Genomic DNA, 25998 nt, shown 5'->3' with positions numbered 1-25998 from the left:
TATGTGGCCGTGATGGGAGTGAAATGCAGTCAGATAGTGAGAGGAAGTGAGTATGGGGAATGGGAACGGAGGGAGACACTGGGCACAGAGATGGATGGCTGGGTGGGAGGAGGAGGAGACCGGGGAACATAGTGATGAGGGAAGAGGGGGAGAAGATGGAGCGATGGAGCGACGTCACCACCAGACCAAACCAACAAGACCTGACACCCACAACGACGACGACACGCGATGCATGCAGGAAACCGAATGTATTCAGGCGACTCATATGCAAGCAAGCCCCGGCTCCGACCTGTACGCCATCCATGCCGCCGTCGTCTGGATCCCCCCGGTCCCGTTGTTGGTCCCCCATGAAAATGCGCCGTGTGTGTGTGTGTGTGTGTGCTAGAGAGAGCACCACCAAAAAAAGAAAAAAGCGTCCTCCGACCAATCCCATGCTCCGTATTATATATACATGTATACATAGTGGTAGTAGTAGTAGTAGTGGTAGTATGTATATATGCCCGCTACGCATCATCGTCATCGAAAGAAAAAATTATCTCGGCTCCCTTGTCATATACGGACATGAAACGGCGTTAATGGACCCAGTCGACGGGGTTCTTGAGGACGTTGAGCAGGCGCTCCTCGCGGCTGCCCTTTTCGGGCTCGTGCATGTACTGCCAGCGGGCCGTGAGCGGCAGGCTCATGAGGATGCTCTCGACGCGGGAGCCGGGCGTGTTGAGGCCGAAGCTGGTGCCGCGGTCGTGCACCAGGTTGAACTCGACGTAGCGGCCGCGGCGGATCTGCTGCCACTGCTTCTCCTCGTCGGTAAAGGGCATGACCTTGCGCCTCTCGATGATGGGCACGTAGCTGGGCAGGAAGGCCTTGAGGCAGTCCTGCACGAAGCTGAACAGCTGCTCCTGGTCCTTTTCCGTCTCGTCTAGGTCGTCGAAGAAGATGCCGCCCACGCCGCGGCTCTCGCTGCGGTGCTTGTTGTTGAAGTAGTCGTCGCACCACTTCTTGAAGCGCGGGTAGTAGGCCGGGTCGTGGGCGTCGCACGCCTCCTTGATCGTCTTGTGGAAGTGGATGGCGTCCTCGTCGAAGAGGTACGAGGGCGTCAGGTCGCAGCCGCCGCCGTACCACCAGGCCTGGGTGCCGCCGTCGGCGTCGGCCGTCTCAAAGTAGCGGTAGTTGAGGTGCACCGTCGGCGCCATGGGGTTCGACGGGTGCAGCACCATCGACAGGCCCGCCGCGAAGAACTCGACCGACTCGACGTCCGGGTCCAGCGCCTTGTGGTTGACGCGCATCTTCTGGATCGCCGCCCGCGGCAGCGTCCCGTACACCACCGACGTGTTGACTCCGGCCTTTTCAAACACATTGCCGTCCTGCAGCACGCACGTTATGCCCCCGCCGCCGTGCGGCCGCTGCCACGTGTCCACCTGGAAGAGCTTGCCGTCCACCTCTTCCAGCCCCGCCACGATTTCCTTTTGCTGCTCGTGGATGAACTTTTCCATCCGCAGCCGCATTGGCGACTGCTCGCTGACGCCCGACTCGCGCTTCGCCAGCTTGTCCTGCTCCGCGAGCGACGGTCCGTCGAGTTGTTGCACATCCTCGGTAGCCTGTGGAGATTGCAGAAGCTGTGTTAGCGATGGAGCTCTACAAGGTACAAGCAAGCAAGCTAGCCAATTGAAAGAAAGAAACACAAGAAATCCATGGGCGCGCCATCAAAAAGCCCTACCATCGAGTAGATCAATGCGCCAATAAAGACGATGCCTACGGCCAACCTTGTCTTGGGCATCCAGACCTGCGTGGCACGAGACGGTGGTCTGGCGCCGCCAGACAAGTGGCGGACATTCAGATTGGAGCGCGGGGGCGCCCTTGAGGTGAAGAAGCTAGGGCGCACGCCGGCAAAGGACTTTTGGAAGAAGGGAGGACGGAAGAAGCGGGAGGATGAACGTACCACGGACATTGTGACTGATTGCTGCTGCTACTTTTGCTATCAAAGGCGGGGAAGAAGGAACAAGGCTAATTGAGTAGACAAACGGTGCGGAAAGGAAGCAGTCAGCAATTTAATGTCCGTGGTTGGCGCCCTAGGCGTCTGTCCATGGTGTTTCGAGGACTCTGGTCAGACGAGATTCACTTGGATCAGACCACGACGGGTCCGTGCGTGCGCCGACCTCCGCCGAACTCACGCGTGCAGTGCGGGGGATGCCGGCCGCTCCACTACCTAACCCATGCATTTGTTCTGTCGCATCTCAATCTTTCGGCCTTCATTCGCCAATCCCGCCCCTGTTTCGGCCTTCGCCTTTCCCCAGACCACCTGACACCCTTCAGAGGTACCCGTGAGCCCCAAGCCACTCCTTCACCACCCCGCTGTCCCTCTCGCGGTACTTCGCACCACCCGTCATGATGTCGTTCGACTGCGCCAAGGCCCGGTCGAACCCCTTGCAGTCCTTGTTGGCGAAGAAAGACCCGACGTCGGCCGCTACTTCGTGACTGGCAAACTTGGACAGCGACAGCTTGACGAACCGCTCCAGCACCACCATGTTGCCCTTCAGCTCCGGGTACACCTTGCTGTCCCAGTTGGCCTTGATGTACGCCCACAGCGCGTGCCGCGTCTTCGAGTTGGCCGCCAGCGAGCTGGCCCCGCTGTGCATGTCCTGCACCTGCACCGCCGGCGAAAACAAAAAGTCGAGGTAAGTCTTGGCCAGCTCCGCCGTCTGCACCCGACCAAGCGACTGCAGGCAGATCTCCTTGCCGTCAATCGACGTCGTCGTCAGGAACTCCTGCTTGATGGCCTCGAACGCCTCCTGTCCGCCCTCGGTCACGACAATGCGGAAGATGGCGCTACGGAGAGAGGGGTGGATGGCCGACTTGTCCCCGCTTTGGTACGCGGCGAAGCGACGCTGGGCCTCTTTGATGACACTTGAACGTGTTAGCAGGATCAAATCGACGATGATGTAGCGTGACCATGGGCTCACCCTTCGTGACCGGCCAAACCAGCGGCTGATATGAGCAGAGCGCGGAGTTGTCCGGTGAGATAGTCTTCATTGTCTGCGTACTCCCATCCGATCTCTTCGGTAGCAGGCGTCACGAGCTTACGGGCGAGAAGCTTGAGACCCTTGGAGATCTCATCATCCTCGGAGAAGATCGATCGGATGTTGCCCAAAGCGATGAGGATCTGCTGCCAGACGCTAAAAAAGGTAAGCACACATTCCAAAACGGGATACTGCTGTTTCTTACATGTACTCGCGCTCGCTTTGGAAGCCCTCGATGAGCGCAAGGAATCCTGCAGTGGTGGCATCACCCGACTGGGCCAAGGCAGCGGCGTCGCCAACGAGGCCAATGCGATCCTCAATGCTGAGCTTTTCCTTGGCCGCGCCGAGGGCCATGAGTCTGTTGGGAGGATAGTTGGTACGGTAGAAGCCCGTCTGGTTGACGTTCAGCTTGTAGAAGCTGTCGTCAACATCACGAATCGTATCTTCCTTGGTCGTGAGAGCACCAGCGCTCTTGCTAGCATTCTGCGAGCCCGAGTTGAGACCAAGAGGCACCCACCAGGTAGTCTCGTCTTCCTGCGGCTTGACGTCCCCGGTGAGCAGGAAGCGACGCTGCTGCACGGTGATCTGGCCAGGCTCCTCAGCAACCGTCACCACAGGGAATCCGATCTTACGGATCCACGGGTCCATGAAAGCGTTGACGTCTTGGCCCGAGGCCTCGCTCAGTGCGGTCCAAAGGTCGTTAGTAGTGGCATTGCCGTACTTGTGCTTTTGCAGGTACTTGGCTACACCAAGCAAGAACGTCTCAACGCCTAGGTGAGCGCTCAACATACGGATGACCGAGCTACCCTTCAGGTAGCTAATGGCATCGAAGATTTGGTCAACCTCCAGGGCATCTTTGACAGGCACCTCAATAGGATGAGAGTTGCGAAGGGAATCAAGAGAGAAGGCTGTTTGCAACGATTCGCTCTGTCAGAAACAGTCAAGTCAGCATATGGTGTATGTGATGGAGATACCTCGATGTTGACGTACGCAGAACTGGCCCCAGACGTTCCATTCTATAATCTGTCAGTTTATGTTTTAATAATGAGGACTCGTTTACGAACCTGGGTGCAGGTGATCAACCGCGAGCCAGCCAACCCAAGTGGCGAAGCCCTCGTTAAGCCAAAGCTGCCATGTGTTAACTCGGAGCTTGCTATATGACGGGGCAATCAATTGCATACCTCGCTCCACCAATCCATAGTGACAAGGTTACCAAACCATTGATGAGCAAGCTCGTGAGCGACAACATACGCCACTCTGTTCTTGTATCTCTGATCCGAGTGCGCCTGATCGAACAAAACCGCGGTGGTCCTTCGTACAGTCAGCTAATTTACTACTAATTCTGCAGCCACCACTGATTTGAGACGGACAGCAACATTAGTAAGAAAATACAGACCTGTATGTGATGAGACCCCAGTTCTCCATTGCGCCGTGAGACTAGGAGATTATATGTTAGTTACTCAATCATTGGTAAGGTTGGCAAACGACAGGGGAAGACTTATGATGGGCTAAAGCCAAACATTAGCCACCATGTCTGAGCCCCAACATGATGTGTAAAGAAACAAGAGATATTTACAAATTCATGAACGGCAATGAGATCAACTTTCGGGAGCGGGTATTCGATGCGGAAGATCTAAATTTCGTTAGTAGTTTGTTTGACCTTCTGGTTTCAAGCTTCTACAAACCTCAGAGAAATAGTCCACAGTCTTGTGTGCATGATCAAGAGCCCAGCGACCCTGCTCTTTGAGACCTCTAGTGGTGTAGACACGGACCGGCAGGTTCTTGCCGTTGTACTTCCTACGAGTGAAATCCTCGACGTACTCAAAATCACCAACTGCCCAAGCCAGAAGGTAAGTGCTCATGACAGGAGTCTTCTCAAAGCTGACGACTTTGAAGCCGGCCTTGGAGGCCTTCTTGGTTTCCTTTTCCGGCATGTTGCTCAACGCAACTTGGTCCTCGGGGATTTCGATTTCAAAATCGAAAGTAGCCTTGAGGTTGGGCTCATCAAAGCAAGGGAAAGCCCTACGAGCATCGCAGGACTCAAACTGCGTACTGAACATGTAGTGATGCTCATCATCCTTTGCTACGGATGCTGCCGGGGTAGTAGCCGGCTTGTACTTGGAACGGTAGAAGCCCGCCATGAGCTGAATTGTTTGTCAGTAAAAAACAGCTACACAGTGATATGAGATCTACTTACGTTGTTAATGGTGCCCTGGAACTTGATGGTGATCTCCGCCTTGGAGGAAACGGGCAGCTCTTCGTCAAAGGCAATGGTAGCACGTTGAGATGGTTCATCGTAGGAAATCTTAGACGACTTGATAGACTGCTGCGTCTTGGTGTGCTCTGTGGTGACCGTAGCCTCGTGAATCTTCAGTTGGCAGGAGTTAAGCACAACATCCTTGGTGCCCTTCCGAATCTCAGCAGAGACGGTGACGGTGCCCTGATAGCCGAAGGCTCCACCGAACTCCAAATCATAGAGGGAAATGGCATAGTTGAACGGCTTGATCCTGGAATCGACTGGTTAGCTGCAAAAGCGAACTGGGAAACTCCGACAGCCCACAAACGGTCATGGACTCACGTGTCCGGGAGGATGTCTCTGTCAGACGCCATGGTTGCTGCGTGTCTCCACGAATCAGTGCTGCAAAGCCGGGTCAAACGAAGGTTAGGTGGTTCAGACAATCCTCGAAAAATTTGACGAGGTCGCTGCGATGATGGCGAGATACGAGGGGTGGCTTGTAGAGAAGATGTCTTGAGCCGACGCTGCCCCGCCAAGCTACAGTGGAACCCCGCAATTTGCCCTGCATACCTCAGGTGCCATTTAGGCAAGCTGATGTGCTGCCTGGACCACGCGCTACGCAATGCGGACATGGCTAATTCACCGAACCGCTCTCAGCAGGATGTAGTGAACAAACCTAGTCGCAAACGAGGTGCGCGGAGACCGGCATTTCGTGATCCCGGTGAGCTGATCATTGTCTATGCTATCAATTACATACATCTACACTTGTGGAACTGAACACGTCTCATTCTAGAAGTATTGATAGCGATGTTATTCATTTTGGGCAGGATGCCTACTCATAGTTGCGAGACTCAGTTTTGTGCCTGCCTACGACTAAACAACTCGAAACGTCATGAAAATTGGTCGCCTATCCAAGCACTGCGCTGATTGGGTTTTGAACATAGCCCATAACGCTTTCCTCCACAGAGAATGTATTATGAAGGGGACATACCATCCCGGCCCAGCCCGATAGCTCTTTGCGCTGTTGCTTGTGGACCTGTCCAAAGAATCCGTTACCGTAACTCCGACGCTATGCTACCGAAATATGCACGAAGCATTGTTAGACTGCTCACAATCACAGCCGCCCTATCCACAGAAACGCCAGAATCCTCCCTCCACTACGCGCGCAAGCCTAAATCATCTGTCGCGAAAGTTTATAACCGGACAACGACGTCCAGACAAGGCAGTTTCCACTCCTTCTTTAACAGAGCCTTTCCCCACTCGAGGCCGTTGCCGCTGATGTTCACTTCGGGAACCCTCCTCCGCTTCATTCCATCCATAGCCGCTGATACCAGAGCGCCAGCGGTGTCATTCAGGGTGGAAGCGACGACCGACGCCGTCTCCATAGCCACGTCGAGCGCCAAGGATGAATTAGAAGCGGTCTCGTTCGCAGAATGCTCGTGGTATTTGCTGTTTGGCTCGAACCAGCTCGTGTTGAAGTCGAAGAGTGCAAGAACAAGGATTGCGAGGAGGAGGCTGCAATAGACACACGGGCGGTTGAGGTAGTACGTCGCAGAGATGAAGAGAACGAGGTAGACCGGAGAGGCGTTTGTGCTGCACGGCTTGTTAGTAGTTGCAGGAAGCGCTCATAGCGCTCGGGTTGTTGGGTGAGACTGACAGGAAAAACAGCAGAGGCAACCAGGAGCGGAGACAGAACATTGTGGCACTAGATTAGGCCGTGTGGCTGGTGGCGGTGGTTGGGCAGAGAGGGAAGGATAGAGCGGCGTATCTTTAAGTGCGCCCGCCGTAGAATCGATGGGGAACGAGAGGAGCGAAGAATGATGTTGCGAGGGGGCCTATGTGGAAATGCGCAAGACCACAGGGTGGTGATTGCTGACGCAAGTCTTGGCGCGAAGCACTCGGGGTTCAACGGGGATCCAACGCCTTCGAGACACTTGGTAGCGGGGAGCTGTCTTCTTTTGAGAAGCAGGCATGAGGGCGCACGCGAGAGCCTGGGTCGACAGTGTCCCGGGGCCGGCGCTCGAGCCCGCAGCCTGGCATGGTAACACAAAAGCCTGTGTCCGATAAGAGCACGAGGGACACCGAGTATCTACCTAGTTTTCCCTGTTATTCCGTCTCTCCGATAGGTTGGAACGAATGACAGACCAGCTAATAACAACCACCCCCCAACACTCTCCCGAGTCTCATGCTCGCTAACTCATTGCGTCTTATCATAGTTACCTTCTTTCACCTTTCGGAAAGTAAAAGTTACCCCATTCCCGTACGCCGGTCGCATCAAGCACACCTGAATAAAAGCCAATTCTAGGCATTGTCTTGTTCCCCCAGGTAATCCCAGTAGTTACAGAAGTGTCAGGGCGAAGATGGAAATCCGTAATGTTAAATGCTTGGGTGGCACCGCTGGCACGTGGCTGGCGTAACTGGTTGTCACTCTGCCCGTTGCCTGTCTCTCAGGACGCGGTCCAATTGCTCCCCCAAGTGAACCGACCTAACACTGCCCCTTATGCTGCCCCGTCCGACATCGGGCGATAGTATGTAGTTGTATTTGACTCAAGTTGGTGCTGTACTGTGTCAAATATATTTGGAGGTACATACGCGATAGCGCGCAATCACCTGACTCCTTACTCAACTCCCGCCACCCGCAGCCGCAGGCCGGACAGCGCCGCTAGCTTACTTCGACCTCGGCCCACCCAGTCGTCATCCCGCTGATTGTGGAAGGTTGCGACAGACAGGGTCTCGAACGTGGAAGCCTGCGCGCGATTGTCGATTCCTCTCCAACTATACATCATTCTTTCTAGTCAGCTCTGATGCGATGAAGTCCTGCAAGCAAACTCCCGGCAAGTTGTCCGGAGCCGTGTCGCTTCCACCGAAGTGGCTGGCCATGTACGAAGAGTTCATCACGAAGAATGCCAGCGCTGTGTCGCAAGTTGAATCCGCCTTGCGCTCGCTCACATATATCATTCCTGGTATGTCAGTGCCTTCCGAATGCGCTATATGCTTATGCTGAAATGACCTTAGGGCGCTTTCGGGATACAGAAGTCGCGTCAGAGTCAAGTTAGTCGTCTCCTGTCCTGTCGCAGTGCGCATACTGAACGGCCTCAGTCCACAGCGGAGTCCAACTCCTATCGGTGTACCATGATTCTCTCCTCGCAAAAGCAGCAGCGCGGCTGCCTGCTGCCCAGCGCCCTCATCCCACTCCTCATAACCGCTACACGCGCTTCTGGTCCCAAAACTCACCAACATACAAGCGCATCGCCTTGATGCTTCAGATGATTCAGTACACCGAACTCTTGTGGGAGATGGCAGCAAAACGTAAAGGTGAAAAGATGCGGTGGCGGGTAATCGTACTGTTGGAAGCCGTCAAAGCCATTTGTAGGCTGCTCCTCCTGCGCCTGACGAACTCGAGGCCGCTCTTGAGCCCACCTCTTCCTCAGAGAGAATTTGATCCTAGCACGCTTGAGGAAAACAGCGGTTCTATCCTTGAAGAAACAGAGAGCCCGCCAAATGAGAAGATTGATGATGCCGGCTGGGCCATGCCAAGGACAGGCTTATCCATGCCCTCGCTGCCAGATTCGTCGGACATATCATCCTACCTTCTTTCAAAGGTCCTTACGGCGGACGACATCAAGCCACCAAAAGCACTGTTGCACAGGGTTACCGGGAAAGGCGAGGTAGCTGAATGTTTATACATTCTGCGTCCTGTCATTTACGCTCTTGCCATGCAGTACTGGAGCGGTAAAAACAAACGCAGTTGGAGGCCATGGCTGATAGGTCTGAGTATTGAATACGGCGCCCGCCAACTAGCCAAGAAGGATTTCCAAGAGCGACTTGCTGGTGGTTTGCGGGGACTGACAGGACTCGAAAGAGAAGAACTGAGGAGGAGAGGTTGGGGTATGGGATGGTGGCTGATGAGGGGCGCATTCTATGACAGCATCACCAGGTGAGACACCTATCTTGAAAATGCGCTTTGACTTGCGGCTGACATGTTCCAGGGCCTGGATACACGCTCTCGCGGGCAAGTTGCGGGGCAAACTTCTGCTGGACATTATCGGCGGCGTCCTTGAGGACTACGAGTTCCTCTGGAACGAGTATTACTTTTCCACAGCGACGCTTTGAGCCCTCTGGCAGGGTTGCGTTTTTGAATGATATCCCTGTATTTTGTCTAGTTCGGAGTCGAGGCATACGGTTTGCTAGGCTGGGGCTATGGCCTTCCGTCAATGCGGAAGCCATCTACTAGGCGTTATGGATTGCATCTTTTTATACTGGCTCAATCATCCTCTGCACTCTCTCTACCACGTGAAATAGCTTTAGAGGCCGAGGCCGGGAAACGGAGCGTTTCACATGCTCTTGCTGCCATCGCTCTACCTACGCGCGTGCGCGCTAGTGGTGGATCGTCCGTGTCGCGCGTTGTTTCGCGACCCAAACCACCCTCACCACCGCAAGCTAAACTAAGCAGCCACCCACCTTGGTGATGGCGATCCTCCCAGTTATTCTTTGAGATTTCGCAAGCCTGTTGCATCTTCCTCCGCGCCATGAACAAAGCTCTTGCTCCTATAGATCACCGGTACAAAAATGTACGGTTCACGTCCACACCAATGCGCTCTCATCGCAACTTCCACCTTTTCCCGAGTTAATTACTGAAATATCGCAGGTCGCCTCTAGTCGACATCATAGACTTGACGTCAAGCAGTCCGAGTCCCGAACCTCCGCCACCTATGCAACCTGCCGGACGACAGCAAACACAGAACACCACAGATCGCGAACAAGTAGTTTACTACATAGATTCGGACGAGGATAATGATGCCAGCACCCTGTTGAACCAATTTCAGTCCCATCCAGCTGCGGCAGCTGAGATCACCGGCCGACGGCGCTCCGATAGCAAGCCTCAACCGTCTTCGAGCAATTACAATCCTGGAGCTGGAGCGGCCAAACAGAAAGGCGAACAAGCGAACTTGCGACCTGGTTCTTCTGCCACGATGAAACGCCCAGAAAATACTTCAGCGTCCCAGTCCGTGTATTTGAAAAGTGGCAAAGCTGGTCCTTTTCACATAGGACCCAAACATAACCTGAAACGGCATGCGGACGGCTCTTTTAAATACGGCGCTGCGAAGTTGCGTGGCTTAGAAACGAACGTCAAATCGCCGCTTATTTCCGAAAGCCCGGTACCAGTACGTATGCCGCCAGTGTCAACTAATTCGGCAACCAGAAATAGTAGCACCCCGAAGTTGCAAGCAGTTTCAAGAACAAAAACCCATGCTCTCACATCCCACAGCCCAATCCCCGTTCGCATGCCCCCGTTTATAACGGACACAGTGACCCAAAACAGAATTTCAGATTTGGGCACCTCAAACACGAGTTTGACACCACCAACTTCGACGTCTGTCAAGACATCTTGGCCTCCCGAGACGTCCACACCGGGAAGTGAAAAGCCTAAAATTCTGCCACCAGCCCAACCGCTGGCATCCTCACACCAGGAATTGGAGAACCACAGCAACCACACGCAAGAAGAGCAGTCTCACCTTGCAACTGAGTCTTCCTTTGGGAAAGAGTTTTCCTTCGAAGAAGATAGCCTCTTAGTCTATCTGAAGGAAGGTCTGGGCCAGGGTTGGCAGGAAATAGCCACTGCAACTAATGGAAGAACCGGTGGTAGTTGCCAAACACGCTACTGCAAAAGACTGAAGTATCAGCTCAGCTTGCATTCGGCCATCACAACTCTAGAATCTTCCTCCTTTCGTCACGTTCTCCAGCCCGAACTGCACCCAGAAATGCTAGCACGAGCATCAACCGTTCGCCAGGGACGAGCCTCTCGGCATATAACCGATGAAGATGACGAAGAAAATGCTCCAGGCAGACCGCGTCGTGCCGCACAGAAAAGGGACACATACTATCGGCGCGAATATGAGGAAGACTATCCCATGGCAGAGGACGCTGATGACGATTCTGTTCTACCTAGCCATACCGCTCCTGCTTCTTGTCTGCAATTACGTAGGAGCAAGCGGATTGTACATCAAAAACCGCCCTCAAAACTACCGTACCTTTCTCGCAATGAACGCGTTGCACTTCGTCAAGGACTGGAAGGCACTTGGAGTTCTCGACAGGTGGCACGATGGAAAGGCACCGCCCTTCACTTCCCCTTTACGTCTGAAGAAATTAGAGTTGTCAAGAACATACTCCTTGACAAGAATGCACATGACTCGACCTCTCTACACGAGCAAGTCGAAACAATAATGCGATCTGCTACAGAGGCGGAAATCCTTGAGTACGCGTCAATCGTGCACGAAAAGAACGTGCTCAAAGACCGTACTAAAGAAAGCATTGAGGCCTTTTTCCGTGACGCCGCGCAAGGTTATCTTGACGACGCAATTTTACGGATCGGAACTTCTATGCACATTCAAACCACAAAATCTCTTTTGCGCCAGCGAGAACTCGGTTATCACAATACTCGTTGTCATCGGCTCTCATCCAGAGGTGCTTTCATGGAATTCCGATCCCGCACCTTGCAGACTTTAGGTCCTTCACTTTCCTACACAGGCACGTCTGGAGATGTCAACACAGTAGCGTGGGCTCCAGACGGAGTTCGCTTCGCCGCGGGGTCTGCTTGTCTTGTGGATACTGCTTCCATGCAGTATAATAGACCAAACAATCTTCTTTTCGGCGATATGGCCCATGGAACCCTGCAAGAACTCCCAGACCATCACACCAGACGGAAAAAGACTGAAACCGGAGTAAACGCTACTCATTCAATGTATGCCAGTCAGGATCAGAGGCTTTTCCAAACTGTGTCCATGGTAGATTTCTCGCCCGACCAAGAGTTCATGTATACCGCTGGGTACGATAAGAAGGTCAGAGTTTGGGATATTCGCAACGGGGTGAAAGACGATCCTCGTGTGATGAAACACAAAGGTAAAGTGGACCTACTTGCCGTCAGCAAAACCGGTATTTTAGCTACCGGAACCCAGCGCACAACAAAAGCCATCAAGCTTATGGGGTTTTCTCGTTACGGAGACTCCGATATCTTAAGTGAGCTCAAAGCCTCATTCAGCTCACAAAAAGCACTAGATCGTCCCGAAAATGAAATCTACCCGTCGGCTCTTCGTTTCAGCCCATCTGGCGAACATCTGCTTGGCGGGTTTTCATCCAGCTCTCACGATGAACATGTTACAGGTGAGACTTGCGTTTGGGACGTAGGCTCTGAAAAGCAATTACCGGTATACCCGGAGACCCGTACCGTGTTCGACTGCGCGTGGCACCTGCTGTACCGCACGCTATTCGCTGTGGGTTGCGTTGCCGGTACAAACGTCAACAGAGGTATTCGTTCGGTCGTCAGACTGTATGATTGGCGCGCCGACCAGAGCAGGTACCATAGGTGGATGGAACTTGATTGCGAGGCGCTTGACATGAATGATATTGTCTACAGGTAAGCTGTTCTGTGTTTTTGTCTAGATTTCTTTTGACAGCGTCATCCCTAGTCCGTACGATGAGAACCTAGTGGCTGCAGGATGCACCAACAGCAAAACATATATTTGGGACATTCGAAAGCCAGACAACGTCATGCTCACCTTGGAGCATGGCCAACCTCTAATGGAGTTTGGCGAGCCAGAGTCTCAAGAAAAACTGGATACAGGTATCCGATTCGCCTCGTGGGGCCACGACCGTTCTTGTTTCTACACTGGATCCTCGGATGGCGTTCTCAAATCTTGGAACCCCTATCGAGCGACGGAAGACGTCCACAACAGGGATATCGTAACGCTCAATTCCGGCATTATGTCAGGTGCTCTCAGTCCAGACTTTTCAAGCCTGCTACTCGGCGAAGTTAATGGTTCCGTCAACGTATTGGAAGTCGGACAGTCCGACAGAACTTTGCGAGATATGAGGCGCCTGAAACTGATGCCTGCCTATGAGTCAGATCCATTGGCCCAGTTGGAATCAACCAAGCGCGTTGTAGGCGAGGGTGTAACCGCCGCTCGTGATATGATTTCATCGGATGAAATCACAATCAAGCCAATGGGATCATTACCAGTCCGGCAGGCTGTTCAAGGTCCAAATTATGAGGGGCCTCACGACAAAGCACCCGACGCTGAGCTGCTCAGAGCAAGAGCGTTGCATTTTCAACTTGAGGCCAAGACCACAAATCAAGAGCAGTGCGAAATTAACGGATGCCGTGAAATTGACCATGTCACCAGCGAAGAAGCTGGTGATTCTGGCCGGTCGGCGGAACGTATCCCAGGCGCTCTACATTTTGCCAGCTTGTCTAGTGATGGCAAAATAACCGGAAAAGCGAAGTGCAAGAAATGCGGTGCTTTGACTCGTCCCCGTTTCGCAGAGAACGATTCTGTTGATACCGGAACACTGTGCGAGAGGTGCAGCTTCGCTTGTTTGTCCTGTGCAAACCAGGCTGAAGTCCTGGATGGTGCAACAGAATTTGTTGGTTGTACCTTCTGCGGCGGCTTTTGGCGGGCAGATGTGCTAGGATATCGGGCACTGGAGAAACCCAAGAAAGAGAGGTCTGTCTCTGTCTCTTCAAGTCGGTTAAGAAGCCTTTACAGTTGGGGCTTCGAAGACGACGATGAAACTTACATGGGCAGCGACTGCGAGGAGGAGTACTTTCAGAGTTTGTGGAGCGACAGACCGTCTTCACCCCTCTGACCGCGACTTTGTTTATGGACGACATTGTATAGGTTTGGTGCGTCTGGCGCGACGAACTTAGATTTGTCAGGTCAATTTTGTTGCGCATGACCCCTGCCGTCTAGTAAACGACCGCAGCTTAATTTTGTGTAAAGTAGGTCCTCAGATTTCATACTGCTGCAGAAATTCAAGAGACCAAGATTCTCTGCATGTTTATTTGCGTTGCATTTGCTCGGCTTAGTGATATCCAATGTCAAGATGAAAGATCGTTACAGTCAGACCTCTTTGTATTCTTAGTGTTGACTGTTTGTGCCGTTACCCTCCCTCTCTCTCTTTCTCTCTTTCTAGTGGCAAATATGCGCAAACGGCCACGCAATACCTAGCCCGGTATACCGATAGACGCCTTTTTAGCGGTCGAAAGTTCTGACCAACTCGAACATTGTAACCAGTTTTGACTGTAGTACGTAGGTAGCTTTAGTTTCCTTGGCGGGAATAGGTCCCCCTGTATATGTCACAACAATTACCTTCTCACTTTTAAAGCCTTTAATAACTACATTAATAGGAGTGGAGATACCACTACTCTATGCAAAGCAGACAACACAGCTAGGAGGAACCCAATGCTTATCAAGCGTATCCTTCAGTCAGTAGGTGGATTGACCCCCTTCCTGCAACTGCACGACGACACATGATATGGCGAGAGCTCTCACGTTGTACAAGCCGCTGAAACATGCCAAGCTAGATTAAGCCTATTGGCCTGATTTCAACTAACGCTTTCTCGGATCTGATCTGAGCCCCGCATTTAGTGAAGGCATCTTGGACATGGATAAATGCGACGCCCAATAGGACCAAAAACAGCCGATTATTGAGATCAAACGATTGCCATGCATTACAAGCATCACGTTCGCGACTAGACGGCCTCATCACATACCGGTGAAGTGTGACTCCCTATACGTGGCCACAATAACAAGCTCTGAATCCAGCCCCGTCTGCCTCGGAATTTATCCCCTCGCACGAGCCATACCCGGAGTAACCTTCCTACTTTTGTCACGATCGTCACAGCGCTCGCCTGATATCCAATACCCTGGCCTCGGGTGTAGGGGTCCCTGCGGGGTGCTGCTCTCTTGAATCTTCACGATTAGCATTTCACTCTTTTTCCGTCGTGCTGTTTTGACTGCTGGTGAAATCGTCCAAATGGCTACTCCGACAGAAAACGAGGCTCAGCAGCAGGTGCTGGAGGCCGACGTAGGTTTAGCTGGCATTTCTTTGCTTCCAAAGAGACTCTACTAATGCAGCAAGCAGGACGGCGCATACACCGATTCAGACTCCGCATTCCCCGACGACACGACCAGCGCATCGACATCTATATCCTCGTCAATTAGGGCGTACAAGTACGAGAACGGACGCCGCTACCATGCCTACCGCGAGGGCGAGTACGTGCTGCCGAACGACGAAAAAGAGCAAGATCGGCTGGACCTCTTCCACCACATCTTCCGCATGATCCTGGGGGGCAGCCTGTACTGTGCGCCGGTGCCAGAGACGATCCACAAGGCGCTCGACTTTGGCACGGGGACGGGAATCTGGGCGATCGACTTGGCGGACGAAAAGCCAGAGTGTGAGGTTTTGGGCACGGATATCAGTCCCATCCAGCCGGGTTGGGTACGTCGTCGTCGTCACTGACTCGCCCCCTGCGACGTGGTCGACTAACAAACGGGCTGGGACAGGTTCCACCGAACTGTAAATTTATAATCGACGATATAACTCAAGACTGGGCGTACGGGCCCGTCTTTGATTTTATCCACGGCCGTGGCATGGGCGGCACGGTGAGTGACTGGGATGCGCTGTATACGGAGGCCTTTGACAGCTTGAAGCCTGGCGGGTGGATTGAGATGCAAGAGTATGCGATTGAATACGCGAGCGACGACGGGACTCTGGAGAAGGCGAAGAACTTGACAAAGTGGATCGATCAGCTGAACGAAGCCAGTGCCAGTTTTGGCAAGGACATGAACATGGCAAAGAAGCACAAGGGTCTCATGGAGAAGGCTGGGTTTGTGAATGTGCGAGAGCAGGTGTTCAAGGTGAGTGAACGTTGGCTCTTCGTTTCCGTTTCATGTTCTGACAGGCATGCTGCTGCAGGTCCCCGTCGGCCCTTGGGCCAAAGACAAGGCTCTCAAGGAAATTGGCAAGTACACCATCATCCACACCATCGAAGCAGTCGAGCCGTTTACGCTCGCCTTGTTCAGCCGCGTGTTGGGCTACTCCAAGGACGAGATTGATGTGTTACTGGCAGGCCTGAGGAAGGAGCTGAGGGACCCCGAGATTCACATTTACACTCCCTTTCACTTTATTTACGGCCAGAAGCCGGAGACGGCATAGTCTGTATTGTGCAATATAGCGAGGGGAAGAGGAACAGACTGATACCCTGCCTGCCATTACATACGAATGTATTAAATCCAGTGTACCATCAAACCATCTGTACTGGAATGAATTCACACATGTCATATGCGCTTTCAGACCTAAGTCATTCATGTCTGTGACACGAATGTCAACAGTCATGTGCGCATAACGAGGTGTTTGCTGTTCAAGTGTCTGATTCGCAAAAGATGGTATAATGCAATAGAGATGGACCATGCTGCGATGATGCCACTCGAGACAGCTGCGTCATTATACATAACTGCAGCCAAAGTAAAAAAAGAAAGAAGAAGAAAAGTCTGTAGCACCGTTGGTAAGGAACGAAACTTCATGGGGATTGCTCCCGTCGCTCGCTCCAGCTACGATGCCCTGCGAGTCGTGGTCTCGGACAAATAGCAGAGGAACTTTCGGTCGGAAAAGATGGCCCAAAGCTCCCACAATAAGAATTGTCCTGATGAGTATGAGGAGAAAAGGAAGTAGAGTTGGGCGCGTCGAAGGGCTTTTTAAACGGCCGACGTAAGCGAGGGCGGGCGGCGCCAATGAGAGCGGCCGCTGCGTTGATTACGCGCTAAGCACCTTTTCGAGAGACGTCAATGCGGCCGAGTTACCAACGACGCCTCCAACTCTCGTCCATTGCCATCCTAACCACCCCCACCCCCACCCTCTCCCCTCTTCCCCTCCCCCCAAGATGCTGCGGCAACAGCTCCTTCGGTCAGTCAGGAAGCCCGCGCGGCTCTCCACCTTCAATGCCCGCAGGACCTTCGCCGCCTCTGCCAACCGCCCTGCCGAGGTGGAGCTCACCATCGGTTCGTGTCAAAGCATCTGCTTCCTCGCTGACACCCGCTGATTCCATTCACAGATGGCAAGAAGGTCGCCATAGAAGGTATTCCCGTCGCTGCTCCCGCCAATTGCCCCTCCCGCTGACGCCTCACTCCCGCAGCCGGCTCCTCCCTCATCCAGGCCTGCGAGAAGGCCGGCGCTACCGTTCCCCGCTACTGCTATCACGAGAAGCTCATGATCGCCGGAAACTGCCGTATGTGCTTGGTCGAGGTTGAGAGGGCCCCCAAGCCCGTCGCCTCGTGCGCGTGGCCCGTCCAGCCCGGCATGAACGTCAAGACCGACTCTCCCCTCGTCCACAAGGCGCGTGAGGGTGTCATGGAGTTCCTTCTCGCCAACCACCCCCTCGACTGCCCCATCTGTGACCAGGGTGGCGAGTGCGATCTGCAGGACCAGTCGATGAGATACGGTGCGGACAGAGGTCGCTTCCACGAGCTGGACGGCAAGCGTGCCGTCGAGAACAAGAACATTGGCCCATTGGTCAAGGTATGGGTCAAAGGTATCGATTTGCTTGTTTCTGGCCACTCACACGTTTTGCGCAGACTTCGATGAACAGGTGCATCCACTGCACTCGCTGTGTCCGTTTCGCCAACGATATCGCCGGCGCGCCCGAGTTTGGTTCGACTGGCCGTGGCAACGACCTGCAGATTGGCACCTACCTCGAGACCGCTCTCGACTCGGAAATGTCCGGAAACGTCATCGACCTTTGCCCCGTCGGTGCCCTGACCTCCAAGCCCTACGCTTTCAAGGCCCGCCCTTGGGAACTTGGCCACTTTGAGTCTATCGATGTTCTGGATGGCCTGGGATCGAACATTCGCGTGGACACCAGGGGTATGCAGGTTCTGCGCATTCTCCCCAGACTGAACGACGACGTCAACGAGGAATGGATCAACGACAAGTCGAGATTTGCTTGCGATGCGCTCAGCACCCAGAGGCTGACGATCCCGCTTATCCGCCGCGACAACCAATTCCAGCCCGCTACTTGGGAACAGGCTCTCGTTGAGGTTGGTGACGCCTTCCAGAGGATTGCGCCCAAGGGCAACGAGTTCAAGGCCGTTTCTGGTGCTCTTACTGAGACCGAGACGATGGTTGCCATGAAGGACTTGGCCAACAAGCTTGGCTCGGAGAACCTCGCTCTTGACACTGCTAACGGCAACGAGCCCGTTCCCCACGGCATTGACGTCCGCTCCAACTACACCTTCAACTCCAAGATCTACGGCGTCGAGCAGGCCGATGTTATCCTTCTTGTTGGCACCAACCCCAGGCACGAGGCTGCCGTTCTGAACGCCCGTATCCGGAAGCAATGGCTGCGCTCTGACTTGGAGATTGGCCTCATTGGCGAGGACTTTGAGAGCACCTTCGAATACGAGAACCTTGGCTCTACTTCCGGCAACCTGAAGGAGGCCCTGGCTGGTCAATTTGGCGAGAAGCTGAAGAACGCAAAGAACCCCATGATCATCGTCGGCAGCGGCGCCGTCGAGCACCCCGACGCCAAGTCCATCCTTGAGACCGTGGGCGCATTCGTCGAGAAGAACCAGGCCAACTTCATCACTCCTGAGTGGAACGGCTACAACGTTCTGCAGCGCGAGGCTTCCCGCGCTGGTGCCTACGAAGTCGGTTTCACCGTTCCCTCTCCCGAGGTTGCCAAGACTAAGCCCAAGTTCGTTTGGTTGCTCGGCGCCGACGAGATCAACGAGGCGGATATCCCCAAGGGTGCGTTCGTCGTCTACCAGGGCCACCACGGTGACAAGGGCGCTCAGCTCGCCGATGTCGTCCTGCCCGGTGCTGCCTACACCGAGAGCTCCGGCACCTACGTCAACACCGAGGGCCGTGTCCAGATGACCCGCGCCGCCACCTCGCTGGTCGGTGCCGCCAGGCACGACTGGAAGATCATCCGTGCCGCGTCTGAATACCTGGGCAGCCCTCTGCCGTACGACGACATTGAGCAGCTGCGCGACCGCATGGAGGAGATCTCGCCCGCGCTCAGGAGGTACGACGTGGTCGAGCAGACGGGTCTGCCTCACCTGAGCAAGGTGCAGCTCGTCGACGCCAACAAGGGCAGCCAGTCGTCGGAGCAGGCGCTCAAGAAGCCCATTGAGAACTTCTACTTCACAGACGTCATCTCCAGGAAGTATGTAACCCCTACCCCTCTTGGGTGCGAATTTGTATTTCAAAAACGAAAGAAGAAGGAAAATGCTAACGAGAACACTGCACAGTTCGCCAACGATGGCCCGCGCCTCAGCAGCAAAGGCCGCCAAGGATCCGCGCACCAACTTCATGGCTCCGGGCGAGCCTTATGCGCAGGTCGAGTACGGCCCGCCGGGCAGCCAGTCGGCGGCCGCGGCATAGAGGGTTAGTGCGTGTGCGCGCGTGACGGGGTGAAGTAGAGAAACGAAGCAAAAAGGTAGAGCCCTCCCCTTTTGGCTGTGTGTGGTTGTATAGTTGTGTCATCCCGTCCGACTGGTGCTGGAAAGAAAGAGGAAGGAAGGAAAGAGTGTGGCTACTTTTTATGTGTGAGTGAGTGAGCGCGTGTGTGGGGAGGTGTATGTGAGAGAGTTGTCTCCCATGGCTTTAGCGGCGTTTCTGTTGTTGTATCCGACCATGTATATACTGGACAATTATTCCCTTTTTTTGTTGTTGCTGTTTAGTAGGCTTTTTCTTTGTTTTTGTTGGTTGGTTGTGTGTGCTTGTGTGCTTGTGTGTGTGTGTGAAACGGAAAATGTGGATGGGTGACGTCGCTGATACATATACATATCAATGGGCTCCCTACAGGTCACTCACTCCGTAATCCCGTAACTGGATCTATGTTATAACAACATCTACATACCCCTCCGACCATTGTATTGTAGACGTCACGCATATGCATATCATCAAGACAAGACAAGACAAACATCATCCGCAACAGTGTGCATTCCTTTTTCTATCCCAAGTCTATCCTAGGAGGGGATTTGAACAGTAAGTACCTAGAGTGAGTGAAGAGGCCGATTGTGCGCACACAGGCCGCTTTCCGTATCGTATGTAACCTATCAACCGCCGACACTACTGCAAGCAATGTACGTATGCGCAAGAGCAACGTCCATTGATTCCACTCCACCACCAACTGCACTGAATCCTCGCTCTCACCCTCCCAAACACTCACCTTTACGCAGCAGCAACAGCAGCCTCGACGCCCTGCCCAGCCGCCAGCATCATCATGCGATTGAACGTCTGCTTGATCAAGCTGCCCTCGTAAAAGACGTGCGCGGCGCTGTGGTCCGAGGACAGGTTGTGCGCTATCTCGTGGCAAAAGGCCTCCCACCAGAAGACCATGGCCTCGACCATCTTGGCGCGGTCGACCATGTTGTGCGGCAGGTGCAGCGTCTGGAAGTAGTGGTAGTTGAAGAAGAGGGCGCCGCCCTGGTTGAAGGCTATCGTGCTGCCCACGTCCTCGTAGAAGATGTTGACGATGCGCGGGTCCAGCTGGAAGACGCGCGCCACGTGCGCCAGCAGCTGCGAAAACGCCACGATACCGTTCTTGAACGCTGCGTCGTTGGCGCTGAGCACGGCGTGCGAGCTCCCGCTCGACAGGAACACCGTCATGCCGTTCTGCTCCGTGTACCAGCGCGAGAGGTCCTTGGCCGGCCGCGTGTCGCAGTACGAGCCCTTGGCTTCGCCAATCTCCTTGGTCTCGCCCGCGCTCTTGACTTGCGACGAGTTGTGCGCGCGGCACGACTTGATGGCATCGTTGAGGTTGGTCTGGAGATCCTTGCTTGTCTGGGTCGGGTTGTTGGGGCTGTTGTCGTTTGGCATGCCTGCCTCGCCGCCTCTAGACACGCCGCCCGAGGTCCCGGTGTTGGGGGTATTGTTACCAGTGAACTCTCTGAACTTTTGCATGAAACTGTTGCGAGTGCGTGCAAGAGCGTTGTCCTCTCCAGGCCGTTGTTGAGCCATTTGGCGTTCAGACGGCTGGTGATCATCCGGAGAACCGAATGCACCGGGCATCTTTGGCTTGTCGGGAGTCTGTGGTCGCGCGTTTTCACGCTTGGTATCTTCGAGCTGAGTGCCTTCGAACTGTTGCGATTGACGCTGACCAGGTACAGGGGCTTGCCTAGCAATCGCCTGTTGCTTTTCCGCTTCCTCCGCACGTTGCTTCTCTAATTCAGTAATACGCTGCTTCTCTTCCTCGGCTAGACGAGCCTGGTGCTTCTCCTTGCGGGCGAGGATGCGATGAACATCGTAACCCTTGTCACGCAGTCTACGCAGACTGTTGCTGAGAATTGTCTCCAGAATGAGCGTTTCGTGCTTGGGGTTTTGACGCTTCAAGAGCAGAGGAACCAGCTCACGGCTGACCTCAAAGAAGTCATAGTCATCAGTAACGTAAAGGATGATACTCCGAGCAGTCATCATGCCACCCTTCTGGACGACAAGGCCGGCGCTCATTTTCAGCGAGACGGCTCGCATGCCAGGCGCTTGCAAGCGGTGTGTCAAGTGGGAGACCACCTTGACATCAAGATTATGCTCCAACCAACGACTATCATGGAAGATCTGGTCCTTGATGAAGTTGATGAGGAAGATCGGCACACGCTCCAGAATCAGCGCCTTGAGTTTATCTGCCTTCTTTTGACCGTCATAGACGGGATTTCCGGGGACCTTTTCAACTTGAACACGGTCACTGAGCTTCTCTGCACCCAGCAGCATGTAGAACTTCTCCAGGTCTTCATCCTCCGGCGCAACTAGAAGCGAACCTCTGAAGACAGCGTAATACTGAACATTGTCACGAGTGACGATCTGGTTCGCAGCCGCGCGGACCATGACCTGCCGAACAACCGAGTCTTCATCGTCATCTTCGTCCTCAAAATGCGTTGTCTCAGATTTGACACCCGCTTTCTCATCCAGCACCGGTTCGTCTTTGAGCGCGAGAAGTATAGGATAGGTCTTGAAGGAGTTCCACAGAGTCTTCTCCCCTTTGATGTCCCTGTAGTTCACGGCAAACTGTTTAAGAAGACCTTGGTACTTTTCTGCTCCTAGCTCTTTGAGAACTTTGGCCGGGTTGTCGACAACCATGCGAGCTAGTTCCAGGATGTTGGGTTTGTCCTTGGCGCCAACAGAACGCAGGAAGGAATTTGAAATGGACCCGAAATCGACAAAGTTCAGAATCGCTCCATACTCTTTGCTTTCTCCAACATAGCAGGACTGCGGAGGTATGTGACGGACTTTACTGGCATCATGCTGACCGGGAATTGGAACTATAGGAGCTTCGCCAAGCGATTTGGCTACTTCTCTCTGGCCTTGAATATCCGCAATCCTACTGGCCATATACCCAAAGTATATAGCAGCGTCCTGCTTACTCCTCGGAGGAGCTCTAATCAAGCGCTGGACACAGAATTCAATGGGCGGGTCACGACTGACTCCGAATGTAGCAGCATGGGGAATCAGGTCTGCGCGCAGTATGTTGTAACCAAAAATGGAAGCCCCACGGTTCGTAACACAAGCGGTAGGTGGTACCAAATAAGGGAACGGGATTCCTTCAACAGGCAACAACTCCTTGTCAGCCAAGGCACTAGGCGTCGCAGTAGGCCATTGAGAGCGGTTGGAAATGAAGTAGCGGATGACCGTTTCGTAATAAGCGGCATCACTAGTCTTCACCGCGTATGCGATCATCTCAATGACCTTGCTCCAATCCGGGAAACGGCGTAAGCCTATTTCCTTGAGAAACTTCCCCTTGGTATCCAGAGGCTTGTATTCGACGTTTGCACGCCATTTGATTACTGGCAGACCGAGCTCTTTATTGTCCTTAGAAGGTTCATAAATTTCTCTGAGGCTGTACAAGCGAGTTGTGTCGCTCTTGACTCCTGGATAATTCTCGATTGGCCACATCTTCTTGTCAGCAAGTATCAAGCGATCCTTGGCCGGAATGGCATCTTTGACGTCAGCGAGGTATTCGATGACATCCATATGACTCCACTTTGGCCCGCTACCGGTACTGTCCTTGTCAGGCGTAGCCAGAAGTCGGTTGAACAAGTAATCCATGTCGATGGTCCTGCGAAGGCCAAGCGCCTCAAGTAACTTTGGCTTAAGGCCAGTAACCACGAGGTTTGGAAGATCGTCAAATATCTTGACATTAGGCTCATAAGTTTCCTGCGGCTTTTGCATGCCATTCTTCGTAGGCATGACCGGGTGTGGGCGTAGAAGATTGACAATATCAGCTCTTTGCTGCGCCTTCATGTGATCCCATTGCTTTGAGATAACTTTCAAGACCAGAGAAGCAAACTCGGGGTCTTTAGTAATGGATTTTGCACTGGTGAGCTGATTGAACTGAAGCAGATGCCGTATCCATTCTTCAACAGGAAGCTCCTGCCATCCAAATCCCTCAAGTTGCACGCGGCTGAAGTCCTTGGTATACTTCAGGGGCATGCAACTATCTGGATAAGAAAGGTCGGGCGGATACTTTGAAGGAATCAAATAGAAGTTAATGCTTCCCAGTGCGATGATGGATTGGTCGACCGTCAGGATAGCAGCATTGAAGAGCTGCTTGAGGTCATGCTTTTCCACGGCATTCGAACTTGACATATTGGCCACCCAATGAAGGAATTCCCGCATCTCATCTTCATCTAAGGGTTTGTCTTCAAGCTTCCTGCTGATGTCTTCAATGGTCAATTGGGAGATGAAGCCGCGTCTTAACAAGCGCTGGATGAACCCTTCCGCATCGTCCAAGACCTTTTCAGGAACAAAAGGAAAGTCACGCAAGAACGCAAGCCTCTGAGCGAAGACACGGACCTCCTTTGCAGGAAGTACGCCACATGTCGACAGAATTTCAAAGCTCTTGGACGCTCTCCAAAAACCTTCGTCGATGTATTTACCCACCTGGGCGAATGGCGTAGATTCCCGAGAAGTGTACTGGTTCAAGAGGTGGTTCGCCTTGGGAATGAGTTTCGAAACTTGTTCAAGCGTAGTCTTAGTGTTTCCGGAAAGCTTTACGTCCTCAGTAAGTTGAGCCTTGATGGCGCTCATCTGCCGCGAAAATGCAATGCGGCAAGCGATGCCAGCAATTTCCAACGTTGATTCGTTCCACGTAGAAACATGCCGATTGGACAAATCAATGCTTTCGCGCTCCACGGTGGGGATGAGAGATGGTGCAAAGATATGGCATTGGTAACCCGTGGTTTGGCCGGTCGAAAATCCAATAAAAATGCGGCCTTGGTGAGTAGGCAACGCAGAGGCAAAGAGCTCTCCAGTGCGTTCGACCGTAAGACCGGAGGAATTAGTGACAGATTTCTTCCACTCAGCGTGTGGAGTTGTTAAAATTGCTAAACGAGTCTGCTTAGGCGGTTGCTTCTTCGTGGCTCGCAGCAGTTCATTCGCAAGGCGAGATGGCACATTTGAAGTAATGTTGATGGTGCTGAGGTGCAGCGTCACAGTAGCAGTAGAGATGCCCGCAGAGTCCTCGGCTACGGCCTTCTGTTCCGCAGCTGCCCTTTCTTGCGCCAGCTTCTGTTCCTGCTCCTTTTGACTGGCAGACCCGATATTGAACGTCTTTTTGAAAAACCCTTTGAAACTCGGCGCGGAAATGATCGGTTCTTCAACTACGGGTTCCTGGGAAGGCTCCTTACGGTCCCAGCCTATGATGTTACACCACGACGCTGTGATCTTGGCATTCTCATGAACAATGTCCCGAATTTTCATGAGATTGTGCGAGGACGTGGTCCCGATGTTGCTGGGGAGGGGCACAGAGACAGCGTCAGACATGGTCTTCGTCAGCTCCATGATCTTGTAGTCATCAACAAAGAGTTGGATCTTTTGCAAAGCAAGAAACGTCAAACTGGTTGTAAGAAACTTGGATAGTTCTAAGAGGTCCGGCACAGGTGACGGTGTAATATCGACATCCTTTTCCGACGTGCGGTAATCCAAGATGAAGCTCGTATCCCCGGAAGCTTGGCCGGCGGGCAAAGCAGACGTCTTCACAGCCAGCGTGTTGCCTCTCCAGTAGAAAGCCACTACAGGGAACGACAATGTTAGTAACAGAGGACAGGCTTGCCAGGATATAGTACATACTCGTCTTGTCACCTGAGATGACGAAGGGCGTATCGCATTCACTGAACACAGAGTAAAAGCCCACACCAAATGCTCCGATCTTCGTCTCATCCGGGTTGCCTTCAGCAATACACCGTAAACGAGCCCAGTCGGCGTCTGTAAACGGCTTGCCATTATTCGAGACGCTCAGACTCCTCAAGGTATGGTTCTTGACGACGTGCCTAAGCAACGCCGATTGATCTTGAGTATCCGGCAGGCGAACGCGCGTTGATGGAAGGGTCTCGAATCTGATGGTGGCGGTCGTAGCCCCGGCGTCGGCAGCGTTTTGGACGAGCTCTCTCAAAGTCGTGAACTCTGCGGAGTAGCGGGCCAGGACCTTGTCGATTAAAGCGCGCGTATTAACAGTGACCATGTCATCTTGACCATCCTGCATGGTCAGCTCGCGCATGCGAGCAAAATCTGGGGCTTTAGACATGGTGGGCGGGTTTCATGAGGGTATTAATCAGGCTGCGATGCGAGACGAGAGCCGCAAGAGGGGACCGGCAGCGCGAGGAAGCTGGAGATGCACACAACTAAAGCCTGGAAGCGAGTCGGGGAAAGATGGTATACGTGTACTGGGCGCGAGCTGTGCAAGTGGCGTTGGCGGCGGAGTGGTTGGTAAGGTAGTGGAGTGGTTGTTGCAGGTTGAAGCGGGTGAAGAGGGAGGAAAAGTGGTCCGTCGCTGACACCTGAACGCCACGGCCAGTAACTCCCAGCAAAGTCGCGACAGCAATGGAAGAGAAAGGAAAGAAAGAAGTCGTGACGAAAGAAGTGGTTGAGGTGCACCGGGCGAGGACCCGTGGGACCCTGGTACGAGTCAGGTAGGTATTG

At 53.5% G+C, this 25998-nt stretch overlaps 8 protein-coding genes across 8 annotated transcripts; 4 read left to right on the top strand and 4 right to left on the bottom strand.

Annotated features, from left to right (window-relative positions):
• Window positions 1-478: 478 nt before the first annotated feature.
• K452DRAFT_105851 (uncharacterized protein) lies at window positions 479-2125 on the bottom strand. The gene is made up of 2 exons (XM_033534967.1): window positions 1940-2125; window positions 479-1595 (listed from the first exon to the last, which is right to left on the bottom strand). The coding sequence occupies exons 1-2, from the start codon at window positions 1943-1945 to the stop codon at window positions 573-575; spliced, it is 1029 nt and encodes a 342-aa protein (XP_033401819.1). The 5' UTR covers window positions 1946-2125; the 3' UTR covers window positions 479-572.
• A 181-nt stretch (window positions 2126-2306) lies between these two features.
• On the bottom strand, window positions 2307-5624 carry K452DRAFT_324140 (uncharacterized protein; the record flags this gene model as incomplete). The annotated part of the gene is made up of 11 exons (XM_033544682.1): window positions 2307-2901; window positions 2958-3170; window positions 3220-3941; window positions 4005-4030; window positions 4079-4142; window positions 4196-4325; window positions 4411-4451; window positions 4591-4647; window positions 4700-5158; window positions 5212-5521; window positions 5593-5624. 11 exons carry the CDS (start codon window positions 5622-5624, stop codon window positions 2307-2309), a joined length of 2649 nt encoding a protein of 882 aa, XP_033401818.1.
• A 430-nt stretch (window positions 5625-6054) lies between these two features.
• On the bottom strand, window positions 6055-7246 carry K452DRAFT_242648 (uncharacterized protein). Its single transcript, XM_033537879.1, has 2 exons — window positions 6908-7246; window positions 6055-6843 (listed from the first exon to the last, which is right to left on the bottom strand). Exons 1-2 carry the CDS (start codon window positions 6946-6948, stop codon window positions 6444-6446), a joined length of 441 nt encoding a protein of 146 aa, XP_033401817.1. The 5' UTR covers window positions 6949-7246; the 3' UTR covers window positions 6055-6443.
• Window positions 7247-7948: 702 nt separating this feature from the next.
• On the top strand, window positions 7949-9531 carry K452DRAFT_315358 (uncharacterized protein). The gene is made up of 4 exons (XM_033543857.1): window positions 7949-8213; window positions 8266-8301; window positions 8350-9187; window positions 9240-9531. Exons 1-4 carry the CDS (start codon window positions 8060-8062, stop codon window positions 9361-9363), a joined length of 1152 nt encoding a protein of 383 aa, XP_033401816.1. The 5' UTR covers window positions 7949-8059; the 3' UTR covers window positions 9364-9531.
• A 1943-nt stretch (window positions 9532-11474) lies between these two features.
• On the top strand, window positions 11475-13893 carry K452DRAFT_294708 (uncharacterized protein; the record flags this gene model as incomplete). Its single annotated transcript, XM_033541729.1, has 2 exons — window positions 11475-12664; window positions 12717-13893. The coding sequence occupies 2 exons, from the start codon at window positions 11475-11477 to the stop codon at window positions 13891-13893; spliced, it is 2367 nt and encodes a 788-aa protein (XP_033401815.1).
• A 1170-nt stretch (window positions 13894-15063) lies between these two features.
• On the top strand, window positions 15064-16245 carry K452DRAFT_324137 (uncharacterized protein; the record flags this gene model as incomplete). Its single annotated transcript, XM_033544681.1, has 4 exons — window positions 15064-15114; window positions 15172-15528; window positions 15594-15947; window positions 16006-16245. 4 exons carry the CDS (start codon window positions 15064-15066, stop codon window positions 16243-16245), a joined length of 1002 nt encoding a protein of 333 aa, XP_033401814.1.
• A 724-nt stretch (window positions 16246-16969) lies between these two features.
• K452DRAFT_220333 (uncharacterized protein) lies at window positions 16970-19467 on the top strand (the record flags this gene model as incomplete). The annotated part of the gene is made up of 5 exons (XM_033536458.1): window positions 16970-17087; window positions 17141-17164; window positions 17222-17604; window positions 17661-19249; window positions 19335-19467. The coding sequence occupies 5 exons, from the start codon at window positions 16970-16972 to the stop codon at window positions 19465-19467; spliced, it is 2247 nt and encodes a 748-aa protein (XP_033401813.1).
• A 544-nt stretch (window positions 19468-20011) lies between these two features.
• On the bottom strand, window positions 20012-25959 carry K452DRAFT_263651 (uncharacterized protein). The gene is made up of 2 exons (XM_033538658.1): window positions 25150-25959; window positions 20012-25091 (listed from the first exon to the last, which is right to left on the bottom strand). Exons 1-2 carry the CDS (start codon window positions 25601-25603, stop codon window positions 20260-20262), a joined length of 5286 nt encoding a protein of 1761 aa, XP_033401812.1. The 5' UTR covers window positions 25604-25959; the 3' UTR covers window positions 20012-20259.
• Window positions 25960-25998: the final 39 nt, after the last annotated feature.

The sequence above is a fragment of the Aplosporella prunicola genome (assembly GCF_010093885.1).
Source record: "Aplosporella prunicola CBS 121167 unplaced genomic scaffold K452scaffold_3, whole genome shotgun sequence".
NCBI lineage: Eukaryota > Fungi > Ascomycota > Dothideomycetes > Botryosphaeriales > Aplosporellaceae > Aplosporella > Aplosporella prunicola.
The sequence above is the reverse complement of the archived record's forward strand: the minus strand, read 5'-3'. Positions and strand labels throughout refer to the sequence as shown.

Excerpts from the sequence above, each read along its gene's own strand:
- K452DRAFT_315358 (XM_033543857.1), top strand. The coding sequence starts at position 8,060 with ATGAAGTCCTGCAAGCAAACTCCCGGCAAGTTGTCCGGAGCCGTGTCG. Across the intron at positions 8,214-8,265 it reads GCTCACATATATCATTCCTG|GGCGCTTTCGGGATACAGAA; the intron begins GTATGTCAGTGC and ends AAATGACCTTAG. Across the intron at positions 9,188-9,239 it reads TTCTATGACAGCATCACCAG|GGCCTGGATACACGCTCTCG; the intron begins GTGAGACACCTA and ends GACATGTTCCAG.
- K452DRAFT_242648 (XM_033537879.1), bottom strand. The coding sequence starts at position 6,948 with ATGTTCTGTCTCCGCTCCTGGTTGCCTCTGCTGTTTTTCCT. Across the intron at positions 6,844-6,907 it reads TTGCCTCTGCTGTTTTTCCT|CACAAACGCCTCTCCGGTCT; the intron begins GTCAGTCTCACC and ends CAAGCCGTGCAG.
- K452DRAFT_263651 (XM_033538658.1), bottom strand. The coding sequence starts at position 25,603 with ATGTCTAAAGCCCCAGATTTTGCTCGCATGCGCGAGCTGACCATGCAG. Across the intron at positions 25,092-25,149 it reads CATCTCAGGTGACAAGACGA|TGGCTTTCTACTGGAGAGGC; the intron begins GTATGTACTATA and ends CGTTCCCTGTAG.